The 14,745-nt window shown below is 33.8% G+C and overlaps 1 protein-coding gene across 1 annotated transcript in view; it reads right to left on the bottom strand.

Annotated features, from left to right (window-relative positions):
- Window positions 1-14,745, bottom strand: part of LOC128161547 (dynein axonemal heavy chain 3-like) — a 76,758-nt gene that overhangs the window by 3,476 nt on the left and 58,537 nt on the right. Inside the window, exons 69-84 of the mRNA XM_052824858.1 lie at window positions 13,401-13,572; window positions 13,060-13,185; window positions 12,526-12,703; window positions 10,639-10,746; window positions 9,208-9,284; window positions 8,828-8,914; window positions 8,239-8,445; window positions 7,688-7,825; window positions 7,129-7,389; window positions 6,680-6,772; window positions 5,902-5,922; window positions 3,422-3,520; window positions 2,523-2,705; window positions 2,238-2,330; window positions 1,569-1,742; window positions 1,179-1,202 (exon numbers count right to left, since the gene is read on the bottom strand). Coding sequence (XP_052680818.1) covers window positions 1,179-1,202; window positions 1,569-1,742; window positions 2,238-2,330; window positions 2,523-2,705; window positions 3,422-3,520; window positions 5,902-5,922; window positions 6,680-6,772; window positions 7,129-7,389; window positions 7,688-7,825; window positions 8,239-8,445; window positions 8,828-8,914; window positions 9,208-9,284; window positions 10,639-10,746; window positions 12,526-12,703; window positions 13,060-13,185; window positions 13,401-13,572 — 2,041 coding nt within the window. The remainder of the gene's footprint in view (window positions 1-1,178; window positions 1,203-1,568; window positions 1,743-2,237; window positions 2,331-2,522; window positions 2,706-3,421; window positions 3,521-5,901; window positions 5,923-6,679; window positions 6,773-7,128; window positions 7,390-7,687; window positions 7,826-8,238; window positions 8,446-8,827; window positions 8,915-9,207; window positions 9,285-10,638; window positions 10,747-12,525; window positions 12,704-13,059; window positions 13,186-13,400; window positions 13,573-14,745) is intronic.

The raw sequence follows: 14,745 nt of genomic DNA, 5'->3' as shown, positions 1-14,745 counted from the left end.
TTAAATTTCTAAACATGATTTGTTAAGCTATAAAGTATGAATTAGAACAAAAAATTATGTAAATTTTAATTTTAAAATTTAAATGTTATCCTATATTTTTATACGGAGCTTTTCTTCTTAAGATTTATATTGTCTAAAAATGGCCATGACCATGCATGCAGCCCTCTTAAAATTCATACCCCCCTTAACAAGATATTGGTTTACAACTGATATGAGAACATCATTCAGTTTAAATACTTGGGGGTGGGGGAAGTTGCTTTGACTTGATAAAGGTTAATTAGCTGTGTAATCTTATGACCTCTGGCCTTCTCTGGCAGTTCATTAGAGGTCATACAACACATATATGACCCTGTTATGCTTTTTGTCACTGTTGATATTTGCAATGTTGAATAGAAGAGTAAAGGCGGAGGGATACAATGTATACTGTTTCCACACCAGCACCAGTAATGCACACCTGAAATAAGGGCCAGGTATAGGGCAGGTAATATGTATAAAAGACTCCTTAATATATGAAAAAAATTACCCACTATTATTCCTTGGCTTCACAATTTTTTTAAAATCGCAATTGTTTGAGATATAACTGATATTAAACCGAGTCCCCATCACTATAGTTCTGAGTCATTCTTTCAATTACCGGTAATTAGTATAAGGGAGACGCTGAAATTCAGACATTAATGACCGTGATGTGTATATTACAGCAGCAGTGAAGGTTAACAACAAGCGTTCTGTCTACTGGGCTAACCCTGGGCACTCCTCGCTTCATTTGTAGTTGCTTGGAAAAAACCAATGTCAGAGTCTTTATTACCAGAGAACAGTATCTGTGATAACCTTTTTCTGACCATAACCATGTTACTTTGTAGACAATAGACTTGATCATAAAAATCAAAAGAAAACGTTCATTGTACTATATCATCAATTATTTTCTAAATGTCAAAATGAAGATAAAACCAAAAATGCACAGTAACATAGCATGCACAAACTGGTAACAATGGGAAGTTTTATAACAAGACATGATTCTGGAGCAAATCATTTGGAGGGTAAACCTGGAATAAACATCCCCAATCCCAAATACCAATCAGCTATGGATTTGTTAGTACAACTGGTGTTAAAATCATAATTAAAGGCAAAAACGTTAGAAAAGCAGTTTTGATTTTGTATAAAATTCCTTTGCATTATACCGTTGCCCCAGGGCCTTGGTTTTGCTGTGTAAACAAAAAGAGAATTAACTTAGCAAATTCTTAACTTAAAGGAGTTCTTGTTCTTTTAATTAAGCTATGGAGGGAATAGATGGAATTATTACAATATTATTAATATTCAACTTCACATGGCAAGTATGAATTAAGATTACAATACACAGGTATGGTTGATTGATCAGACAATATTTCATGTTAACACATACAAAGAACAATGATTATCATATTTGTTACACTACACAGTTCACTGTTAGCCTTTTTAATTATCTACATATAAAATGATAAAATGTTATAACGTACAGTTCAACTTATAAATTTTCTAATCGTTATTGTGAAATGTAGATTTCCTAATTAATTCTAATTAACTATATTTACCGGTCGACTGGCCATGGACTTTTCATAGTCCGTCACCTGGTACTCGAATCCCAGGTAGTCGATGGGAATCTTGTACTTCCTGGCATAGTTTTGTAACACTCCAGTCAAAAATGACTGGGTGAAGTAAAAGCCGGAGATCCAAAACACAGAGGGGGTGCCCCCGTAGATCCACTCCTGAAAAAACAAGATCATATTGGTTTACATATAGATGAGGAATAGAAGGATAACTAGGTGCGATACTAATGCCATCTCCAATTTTTTCATCTGATGTTTTCTGGGGAATAAATTGGGGAAAGACTACTTTATTGCTTAAGAATAACCAGAACTTTTGATGTGAAATATCTGTTCAGCTTGCTTCTGTGACCATGACACACACATTAAACAATTTTTAGTCAGCACCTACTGAAGGGCAGGACCTACATTTTTAAAAGTTTTATTCAAATGAAAGACAATTTAAAAAGCCTTCAGAGGGATTCTTACCCATTTTTCCCCCAAACAGAAGTACCAATCCCTAGAAATTGATTCTGAAGTGAACGTTGCACATACAGATAACAAATACAGTTGTAGTAACATATTTCATAAAATTAATACCCATGTTTTCCATATTCATAACCACTAAGGACCTGATATCTAAAATTGGAGGTTTCAAAGAAATAAGAAATGGAATACCTTGAAGAAAGACAATCTGGCCAGTAGGTCAGTGATGTAGCTGCCCAAGGGCTTCAATGATGGGTAGGACTTGGCTTGCCACATGGCAGGAACCTGTAAAAATATAGAAATGGAGTTTACTCCACACTCATGAGGATGACTTTTCAATGGGTCCTCCCTGGGATGTTTCATAATTGGTTTCACACTGCTTCTTTTTTTAAACAAAGCGTTTTCAGTATGCAATAGATGACAATGTTCTATACACCAGTAACAATTCATGACAAAAGCTGAGGTTGACTATCTCACCTTGCCCACCATCATGCTGTCGAACACATCCTCCAACTCTGAGGACATGACAATCACTCCCTTGATCGCCTTCCTGATGTCCTGGAGACTGTGTCGGATTACCCGGGTCAACCGGTTGAACCGGATCAGTTCCTGGTTCAGAACCGTGTTCATGGACTCCTCGTATCTCACTGGGAACTTGTTCTACAAAGTCCGAAGAGAACACTTCTCATTGGATGACGTAGTTTTGTAAAATAAACTGACCAATAATCTTTTGTGCACTAGCTCAAGATTTTAAAGTTTTAAACACTGAAATCTATCTCGGTCTCATGATTCACAACAGAATTTTAAAATTGTGAGTCATTTTCTTTAACTTGTGTTGGATTTCAATAAGATTGGGGTATTTTTCTTTAATGCTATGATAAGATCTGTTGATAGAGAGGTAACTACTAGTACATGCAGTACTCATGGTAGAGAGGTAACTACTATATATATAGCTAGTACATGCAGTACTCATGGTAGAGAGGTAACTACTAGTACATGCAGTACTCGTGGTAGACAGGTAACTACTACTGTAGAAGCAGAAATATTCGTTGAGGATTTAATTTCGTTATTTTCGTTGGCAGTAGAAATCAACGAAATTAAATCCATGACGAATTTTTAACCAAAGTAATAATGAATACAAATACATGTCACATATGACGAAATTAAATGCCAACGAATTTTATTTGGTTTAAAAAACAACGAAATTTTGACCCAACAAAAATATGTGCTTCTACAGTATATATATAGCTAGTACATGCAGTACTCGTGGTAGACAGGTAACTACTATATATATAGCTAGTACATGCAGTACTCGTGGTAGACAGGTAACTACTAGTACATGCAGTACTCTTGGTAGAGAGGTAACTAGTACTCACTTGGCACTCCTCTAGATTGAAGTCAGCAGGTATTTTGGTCAGGATGTCACTGGCTAGTTCCTCTATCATCTCCTGGGACGATTTCCCTCCTCCACTTGTCTGAAAATAGTCCAAAAGAGCATTGTTACAAGTAGGAATCAAATGAGAGTATTTAAGTTACTTGTTCATCAGACTATAAAAGGAAATATATACAAGCTCGCTATAGTATAGCTGTAATATCGCATACTGTAAAATACTTGTTAATTATTTATAATTCAATTTGAAGGTACTTTCTATTATTATTATGTTTGTTGAATCATAAAGCATTATGGTTAAGTTTTGGATACAACAAATGAATTTTAATATAATTTATGATTTTTTATAGAGAAATATATATCAACTGGAAGTTAACAACTTTACTTTGAGATTAATTATTGTTATTCAAAACAAAGATCAATACATGTTATTCAGGGATAAAAAAAAATTGCTTTAATTTGAATGTTGGAGGACATCTCAAAATGTTAATTTTATCAACCATTAGTTAATGTTGCAGATACATATACGTGTAAGTGATTAGTAAGAAATGATTGGATCAGTAATATCTCACAATTCACTCAACTTCAAAGCTCCTGAACAGTCAACAATGTTAAATATGGTTTGTCGTGTGATGCAATGGATTGTTAAAGTACTGTAAAACGAGAAAATATGGCGCACTACAAATTTTAGCGCCTTTGGCGCAACTGCCTCTGAGCGCTAAAATTAATAGTGCGCCAACGATTTTCCAAATGTAATAAATTTCTTCAAGTTTTTAAGGCTATATAGAAGTGTTCATTTAAATTTCAGATGCTGTCGGTTCTGTTTGTTTAAACAATTACACAGGTAAACGGTATTGGTATTGGTTATCGGGTATAAGTGCCTAAACACGGATTAATTATTTCAGTTTTATTTGCTTTTTAATATCTCTCATTAGCACCTTGAAAATTGGGCTTCTTGATCCCCATGCCACTTACATTTAGCGGCTCGAGACGAAAATGTGATTAAGCGTGGCGATCGTTAACGCTGACAATACATGATTGATCATAATTTCTTTGATCTCTGATTAGTGGATATAAAGATAACAAGGCGATACCTATTTTTTTTCAATGTACAATTACTGTGAAAAAGATTCTCTCATGGTGATCGAAACTCATGATAAATGTAGCATTCGATTTCACTTTTAGTTTCGGGACTCTTCTAGTGTTATCCAAGTCGACACGCTAAATTTAAAGTCCGATAACTCAAATTTGTTTACCAACAAAATTTACACATCATCGCCAATAAGTGAGGTTTTCATATCTATCTACTGACGATTTATACAAAAATAAGTTTATTGTTCTCAACGACAGTTTACCGTGCATGCAAGATAGAAATCAATGTCGTTGTGTTCACGTGCTTGAGTGAACACAGAACTAAATTTTGGGCGTGATCGTTTATCAAACAACATTTTTTGTATTCTTTTTTAAAGAAAAGATCCATGCGCTAAAATATAATTGCGCTAATGTACTGGCACTTGCGTTTGTGCTAAAATACGTATGCGCCAAATTTTCTCGTTTTACAGTATACCCATGTACCATGGAATCCTCAATGGTCATGGAGGCTCAGTGTTTGTGTCACTGACCACAAGTTTACACATTCCCATGAATTTTTATTTGTATGCACAGAAGCAATTTTTCAAAATGGAGAACAAAATTATAACGTTCCCTTTTGATGCATACATTAATGTTTTTAATTTACCCACACTGGCCCCAACGAAATAGGATGATTCCACAGTATCTTAAAAATATCAGTTGTTAATGACATAAAAAAAAATTCATATACAGACAATAAGCTGGGAATATATTGTTTAAAACAAGTATGCTGTACCATAAAGTTAATTCCCACAAAACAAGCCACCACACATTAATACATAGCTTGTAAAGGTATCTTGTATGAATTTCACATAATTTTAGGGGACATTTTTTTTTAATGATATTAGATTTTACAAGATCATTTAAGCAATTCATTTGAATTTGAGTCATTTTCATGTGAAACTTCTTATGTGAAATTCATGCGAGGCACAATTTCCTGTTAAACATAGTTATATAGTAAAAAATCATAACAGCAATATGATAAAAAACCAAGAAACTCAAACTGAATTTCATTAAAAATTTTAAAAGTGCAAAATCCTGCAAAAAGAAAAATGAAACAAAAACTGCACACCACATCACAAGAGAATGAATTCATCACCTGGTCCTGTATTGATTGTCATGCACATATCACCATATCCAAGGGAGGGGGAGAAGAAAGAGAATATATAATTACTTTATCATGGCATTTCCTATACATCACTACATACTAATCAGGCTACATGGAATACTGTAAACTAAATACTGTAAACTATATGCTGTAAACGCTAAGTCATGCAAGTCTCTATCTTTATATATTTTGATAAAAATCATGCAATGCTTTGAGACTTTGTCTACTTTTATCAGTGGCAAATTTCGCTGTAAGAGAATAATTTTCAATATTATTGCAAGAAATATGTAAGAAGTTACTTTTTCTTGTTCTACAGCTCTCAGATAAAGTAACATTACTTTTCTACAGCTAGCTAGTTAATGCTGAAGAAATATATACAATATATTATCAGGTATGCTTTTACTTTATCTCTCTGATTTTGATCATTTTTTGCATAGATTTAACATTTAACTTTTTCATTCTTCAAATTATCATTATCAAATTCGGTATAAAGGTAAGATTGCCAAATTTGTATCACATCCTATTTACACACTTCTTTTGTTTATCTCTCTATATCTACAAGTAGCTCTAGACACACAGTACACAATCTACCTTAATACAGCATTATATACTTGCTAAATGCTATCATTCTATAACTCTTCTATACATAATATTAGCTATCATTTATCTATAATCCTAGTTTTCTATCTATTAAGAAGAAGTAATCTAGAAAGTCCTTATTGACAATAGATTTTTCTTAGGAGATGACCAAACACATTAAAACAAATGAAAAAGTAAAGTATATATCTATTCCTAAGTTTCATTCATGTGTGCATAAGTTTTACTGACATAACTGATGACAGTGTATAATCTCTATGATAGTGTTTACTCTCTACTGACAGAGAAGTGACAGTCTACTGTGTATATCCTTAACTGACAATATAGATATGATGACAGTAGATAATCTCTATAACAGCTTTTCAATACAATCTACTGACAAACAGCTGACAGTGACTGTCTACTGACCTGTCTGGGCAGTGTCAGCAGAATGCCGTCAAACAGCTGCTGTGTCTCCTGCTGGTCCTTAGAAATGTCTGCATTCTCATGTAGACCAAACACCTACAAACAAACACACACTGACAGATTAACACTGGAGTATGACAATTCATACACTGTGTGGATCAGGCTTAAAATAAGAAATGTCAAAGTAGAGACTCTTGGAACACTATGCTAATCATCAATATATAGCCATTTCCCCCCTCAATTGTAACAAGTAATTAATGAGGGTCAAAAATATAATATTAGAACTAAGCTTAATTTTCTAGTTATTTTGAGTCTTAAATCATTTAACACGGAAATTCACTGCAGTTTCAATTTTCTAAATTTCAAATCATATCAAACCAAAATAAAACACTTAAAAGAAAAGTTTTAAATCGTGATGAAGAGTATTTCATCACAGCAAGTTGTCCCCTTACCTCAGGGTGGGGAATCAGGGGTAACTTCCTGATGTACTCCACATACTCATCATAACTTCCCTTGGGCGGGGCAAAGTAGAGGCCGCTCGGGGAGAACTTGTACGTGTCGTCAAAGATCAGCTTCTCATTGTAGAAGATCTCCAGTAAACTGGTGATCAGTCGCCGGTCAAGGTCGTCAGTGACCCGGCCACCATAGTTACACTGACCGGTCAGGTAACTGAGGGCCTCCAGCGGGGGCTTGTCATAGTCGTTGATGAACATCTGACATAAAATAATTATATATGTGTATAGAACTTAGATTTACAGAAATAACTGTAGATTCTATTAAATAGTAATGCAATTTGTACACATCTAAAATAATTTTTTACAATTCATTAAAAAGTTATAAATTTTCTTCAAAATCATAAATTTAAAGCTAAATAGAGAAGTTAAAATAGATTTTGATACTTTATGCATGATTAAAGTGCTATAATAAACTAAGATAACATGACTTAAATTTATACATCAATTAACTTCAATTTTAATCATGCTAAATTTGAAGGTATATGTGTGTAATTACTTGAAGCTGTCTGACAGAGATTCTGAGATCTGACTCGTTGAATTCATAGGGAATATTCCAACCAAGAGGTCCGAATTTCCTACGTTCCTGGACCAAAGCATGGAAGAAGCAGAGCCCAAACAGAAGCTTTTCAAAAACCTATTGAATGTTAAATACATGTGAAAATTTAAAGGAATTTACAATTGATAATTTGGGATAATGTAAAAATCATATATTAAACTTTTCTCTGAAAAACACAAATTGTGAGTGAAGCAGTTTAATTTTTGCAATGGCATAAAATTTCATTAATTTGAAGTTATGCTTTTGTAGACATCAAAATTATAATAATTGATGTTGCAAACTGTTCCTACAAAATCATATTTTTGAATGACAAGCATTTGCAAACAAAGATAAAAATATTTCATCCATATGAATTATTGAAATTCTAGTTGCGAAACCCTATAGATTTAATAAAATCTATAATAAATTCAGTGTTTATTAAAAATTAATTTAACTTTGACAAGTCAACATGCATTTATCTATAGACACTAAACCTATCATTGAGTACATACTGCTGGTTTATTGCACTGAGAGAAGAAGGCGGGGTCAGAGATAGGGTCGTTCAGGTAGGACCGGAGGAGGTTGGCCCTCAGTCCTTTGGGGGGCTCGTTGGTCATCTTGACCCCATTCTGTAGGACAGACACGGGGAAATCTGGAGAGGGGTAACTAGTCAGCCACAGCCGGAAGTTGGGCTTGGTAATGTTGTTGTCCGTAATCACCTTCAATCAAATTGAATTTATTAAACATCATGTTTGACAAAATGAGAATAAATGAAAAATTCTTATCAAAATAATTTCTCCAGACTTCTGTCACATTGTTTGAATAATTTTTTTTCTCCTCATCTATCTTACTATTTTTATCAATAATGGAAAATGTACAGTATACACAGTTAGAGTGCAACACTAATGGGACAAATTATTTTTAATCATTATAAACTGTACATGTTTTTACAATATTTGGCATATCCATATATAAGTTTATAATTCTTTCTTAAGAATATGGAAATGAAACAGAATTTGTTGTAAGCATTAGTTTCAACCATATTTTACTGTATACTTAGTGGCCATTATTCATACAGCCATGTACATGGTGTTAACAAACCGTTTCACAGATGCGCTCCAATTCACCCAGCCATGACGCCGCGAGGTGGCAGTTCTGTAGAACAACCCATGTTCCATCATCCACCGCCTAAAATACACCACAATCAGTGGAAGTTTATCTTTTTGAGTTTGAATAAATCACACAAAGAATATTTTGGCCAAAGAAAAGATGTATGAAAATCTTGGTTTAATTTTTCAGTGACAGGAACTTTTCTTTCGATCATTTATTGTTTAAGCAAGACCTTCGTCGAGGAACTTTCAACATTAAGTAGGACTTTTGGTAGCAAGCACCACCAGATTATTAGCTCTGACAGTAAACAATAAATACATTTCACATAATTTTTAACGTACAAAAACCTGATCAGACACAGCGTATCTTACCTCCATTATCATTTTCTCAGCTATGGGCCCCTGACCTTGCCCCAAAGAGATTGTTTGTAGACCTTTGCTCCCTGACCCTGTGGAATAATAGAAAAGGTCAAGGTCATTGAAAGAAATGCATGCATTACTAAATACTAGAAAGAGGACACTATTTTAGAAAAAATTAAGATTACAGAAGGAGTACATATTAAAAGAGTAGAAAACAATATAATCAAACTTATGAAGATTAGTTAATATATTGATTGTAAATATATTTTTTTCGTTATTACATGTACATGCATTGTGAAATGACATTTGGAGGAGAAAAATTCCACTTGTTATTGTTTTTATTACCAAATTACAATCATTAAAAACATTTTTCTCAATAAATCAATAGTTATCTGGACAGTAATTTGCTGAGGAGAAACAATAAGCTGGAGAGACTGAAAGAAAGCAATCATAATTGATTACATAAAAATCCATGCATATAAATCAAGTCACATGCAAGATAAAATATACACAAACTTGCTACAAGTTGGCATCATGCAGTTATACAAAACATCTGAAAGAGAGCATGCAAAAGTGAGACATGATGACATATATATATCTTGACTACTGAAAATAAGATGACTACATGTACATTAATTGTAAAATCCTAGTTAATCAAGTTACTGGGTCAGGGTTTCAAGTAGAGGGATCAGGAACAAAATAAAAGAGCAAGAATTTCTTTGATAGGAATAAGAAACAAAAGAAAAAAAGAACGTATAAAAACAAAATAATCACTACCAGGTCTTTTGTGAAAATGGAAGACCTTAAAAAGTTCTACTTTAACCTAACAAAAGTCCTACATCTAAATTCTACAAATTTCCTACAAATTAAAAATGTTAATTAAAATCTGGATGTTTTAATATCTACACGACTGATCTAATTTTTCTTGAAATTTCTATTTTTCAATGCTGAAAGCATTTTTCACAATGAAGAAATACTGGTAAATGTTATCCTCTCATGTAGATTTATTAAGTGTATTGAAAAATTGAATAGTTGATCAAGAGTAGAAATTCTTACATTATTTGTATCAGATGCATTTGATCTTTATCTTGAGCAACAAGCTAGGTACATCCAGAGGGGGTTAGGGCGTGAGATGGGTGTGGCTACTTTAGCTAGGACGTGACAGGGGGAGGGAATTATCTCTAAGGGGGGCCACCTTTAGATTCTGGTAGGCTGAAGAAATTGATATACTGGTAAGTTAATTATTCACTTTTTTATTTAATCTAAATACATATTGCTAACTCATGATAAAAAAAAAGATTTTAGATTTTTTATTTTATTATGTCTAGAATGTTTTACTCTATTTAATTTTCAACTATCAATTATGGAATAACCTTGACCCTACCAGAAGGTCGTTTGGTGGCAGTGTGCATGAGTGACAGGTTAGTAGTGGTATGGACATACGCGCATGATCCTCTGAGGGGTGTGTGACCCCAAGTAATGAGGTTATTTTACGCTCTGATGAATCATCACTCATCTGTGACTGTGATGAAGGCAGTGGAGGTATTAAACCTGTTAGAGGTCACATGGAATATTAAATAAACAAACAAAAAGGTCAAAAGGTTAAAAGGTCAATCAAACAAACTTGATGTGGTGATACCATTTTTTGATCTTCCTGAATGAATAAATGCATGAAATTTTAGTGAGTATTAATTCACATTGTAAAAACACAACCACACAAGACAATTGCTTTAATTAACATTTACAATATATATAAATTTGAAATCAAGTACTGATATCCTTTAACACTATACACAACCATGCACTGGGTGTATGTTCCTTGTGGTACCCCAGGCCTATGTCTAGCGGTGCACCTAGTGATCTAACAACCATGCCCACACAAATACCACTGTGGTGGATTATAAGATATTGACATTTTCTGTAACCAGCGAGACCAAAATACACCACTCACAACCCTTAACCTCCAATCGCACATACAACTTTTAAAAGCAGACGGTGATGTATATCGTTTATAAAACCAATTACACACTCTTGTGTAAATGTACTTGTTTGGAATCCCAACAACAGCAGATATGTGGCTTAGCACATGAGAATTCCAAAAGCAGTTACGTGACTGAATTGACTTTTTAAGCAACCAATCATCACTTCACCTGGTTGTCACATGACAGTATCACATGTTCTCATTGTCATGTGACATGAATCAACCAATACACCAACATACTCACCTTCACTTTTCCTTACAGACACAGACTTAATAGCACCTGATTATCAGAACAATGATCAGTTTAATCATCAATAAACCATTCAGTGTCAGAACAATAAACAATGGCAGACACAGATCTATTCTAAATACCTACAATTTTTTCACTATCATTTCTATACAGGCCACTTCAAATCAATTATTTGGTTCTCAGGCCAATACTTTCAAAAATAAATGCTGGAGGACAGAGATTTTTCTTTCTTTTTCTTCTTCTTATTAAATAACGAACAGATGCATTATATTTTTCTTTTATTTTTAAAACCCAATGTTTTATTAATCAAATGAATTGATTAAATGATCTGAACAAAATGATTAGAAATAAATCTTCATGTTTTCTTCCAAGGATGAAGAAGCCACATGGAGCAAGAGTTGAGAGAAATTAATTCAAATCATTTAAGCATGGGTAAACACTTTGATAAATCAGATGCAGGCACCTTGAGAACCAAGGAATTAATTTTTTTGGCCTTCATTTTCAGGTTTTTTTTTTTGATCGACAAGCATTTGTGCTTCTCTCTGCTCTAAGAACAACACAATGTTTACTCACCCACATCTAAAAATCAATCAGGAGAAAGTTAGCAAACAGATTAAATGATTTCACAATTCACCAGAATAAAAATCATCTGAGTTCAAAATGGACAAATTGCTGAAATGTTTTGCTTGAATGTTGAGGTTAATACTACGGACTGCAAACAAATGATACAGTATACAAGATATACAGGTGCTGCACTCCTATTGTTTTAATACAATCCCGAGATAATGGCACATGTTATAACATACATATGGGTTAAATGTAATACAGACTTGCTCTTGGAACTAACAAGCTCTTTCTTCAGATACAGTTCAAACACAAACACACACACACGAAGTGGCCTATGAACCTAGGAAGCCAATTATTTCTAAGATACCTGTAAATTAGCACTGGTTTCAAGCAATTAGGTACAGACTATAGTCTAGTAATAAAGTGAACACTGGAACCTCCTATGATGGCATTTGAGTAAACTCACTGTTTCAACAACTCAGTTTCAGTACAATCAAACAAATGAATAGAGGGAGAAGACATTATATTTTACCTTTTTCTTCGGCAAATCTGTATAGACCGGCCATGGGGTCAGCCCCAGGGGACAGAAGGAATATAAGGGGGGAGAAATGCTGGGAGTCCTCGTAGCTGAGCGACAGGTCAAAGGTCGGGGGTTCAATGTACTGCTGACTCATCTTCTCCACAATGAAGTTTTGAACAGCTGGAACCATCTACAAAAAACAAAATATCGTATCAAATATTATTAAACGTTCACTGCATCTATAAAGAGAAAGAAATCTATTTTGCAACAAAATTGAAAGTGTATATACTTGGTGTATGGAATATAATGTTAACTTTACATTATCTTAAATTCACATCCATTTGATATTATCCTTATGATGAACTTAAAACTGGTCAAATTCTAAACAAACACTCCATTAGATTTTGAAAACTACATGTTATTATATGGAATTTCAAAAAATAAGGAGATCTAGAGATATTGTGTTGGGGAAAAATTAACACAGGTCGACGTCAAATCCAAGACTGCTAATTAAATAGCCGCCATGCATGTCTTCTATCTGTTTACCTTATCCGGACGCAGACACCGGAGCACTATCAGTTCCTCCAGTCGATTGAGGCTCTTGTCCCACGGCTCCATGAGGGGCTCAGTCTGGGGAGCAGTGGAATCATAGATCTTCTTCCATGCATTCAGCTGTGAATCAAAAATCATACCAAATTAGTTCAGTATGCTAATTTTCTGATTATTCTAAGAGTCAAATACGGTACAATCTTCTATAAAATAATCATTTTGGCAACAAAATGAGTTAACTTTTAGTATGAATGCTTCAGACTAGATGTCAATATGACGATATCTAAAATCTGGTAGATGTAAAGGGCTGGAGTTAAAGTGCTATATAATTTTTATACATTTTTGCGAAAATGTTCCATGAAGCCTTTGAAGGGTGGTAGATCAGAAGCCCGGACGATTTCTCCCCAGGACTTGTCAGGGAGCCAATCAGCTGCTGGGTTAGGGAAAGGATTCTCCAGGGCCACACCCCCTGTCAGTAGGAAGCGCCAATCACGGTCGTTTATTTCACCACTACAAAGGAGTCAGAGAAGTTATGAGAGTCCAATAGGGACATTTCTTTGCTACAAAATAGTATACTCTTTGATTCAAAAGGGAAGTAAATGACATGAGCCTTCCTTGTACATGAACATGTATTGTTGAGCAAACCTATAAAACTAAAATATACAGTGTTAAACATCTGATATAAAAAATGCTTTTCAATAAAGTTTTTTTTATAATATTATTTCAAAATATAAGATTTTTAAATAAGATGAGGAGTTTGATTTATGAAAATTGACATATAAGATTTATGTATAAGATCTAAGGGTCTCTAAATTTTCCAGGTACACATATATTTAATCTAATGATCATGCATACATATCGTAAATACTTTCTAATTTATCTCTCTTTTTAAACCGCCTTGCTTTGTTCGTGCAGTTACAATGTTTTATCTGTACACTGTGAGGTACATTTAGTTAACAATGATCACATTTGCTAGTACATGTACTTTTTTCATATAGTGGACTAGTTTCTAAAAACATGGTATTTTTTCGCTATTTGAATTTAACTATTTAGTTGATTAAATGTTGTTTTAATCCACGTACATTTGTAACTAATAATTGCAACTGTTACAATGTTTGCCTATCTTTTAGAAGGCTTGACTACAGTCTGTAACTACAACTTACCGAGTATCTCTTTCAAAACGAAATTCAGACAAAACATCATAATGAACAATATTAAAGAGAAAATACTGGGTTCAAAGATTGCAAAACAAATAATTCCTACTCAAAATAATGAAATGGCAGAATTCATTGGACTAAAATGTGCCGATAAAAAACTTCACATAAATGATCCTTACAATTTGCCATTATATAAGTAAGAGTGCATTCCTTAGAAAAACTGCAAAACTGAAGAATCAAGCTGGAATTAAAATGCAGACTATTATTGTTTAATGATGTGTGAACACAAAGTCAGCAGCAGGCTCAGACCCGATCTAAGGTGAGCCTAGTGGTGTAAGACACGTCAACATGGTCATGTAAGCTCAAATCTGTTTATATAATTCAGAGGATCTGTTCAACGCTCAAAGATGGCCTTTTTCTGATTAGTGCATAAATATGAATTTCAATTTTTCCTTCCATGACCCAAAATAAAACTATTTCACTAAGCACCCTTTATCCTTGCTTGTTGCCTGTATTGTCCCTGGTT

Source organism: Crassostrea angulata, chromosome 8 (genome assembly GCF_025612915.1).
Source record: "Crassostrea angulata isolate pt1a10 chromosome 8, ASM2561291v2, whole genome shotgun sequence".
Classification (NCBI taxonomy): domain Eukaryota; kingdom Metazoa; phylum Mollusca; class Bivalvia; order Ostreida; family Ostreidae; genus Magallana; species Magallana angulata.
The sequence above is the reverse complement of the archived record's forward strand: the minus strand, read 5'-3'. Positions and strand labels throughout refer to the sequence as shown.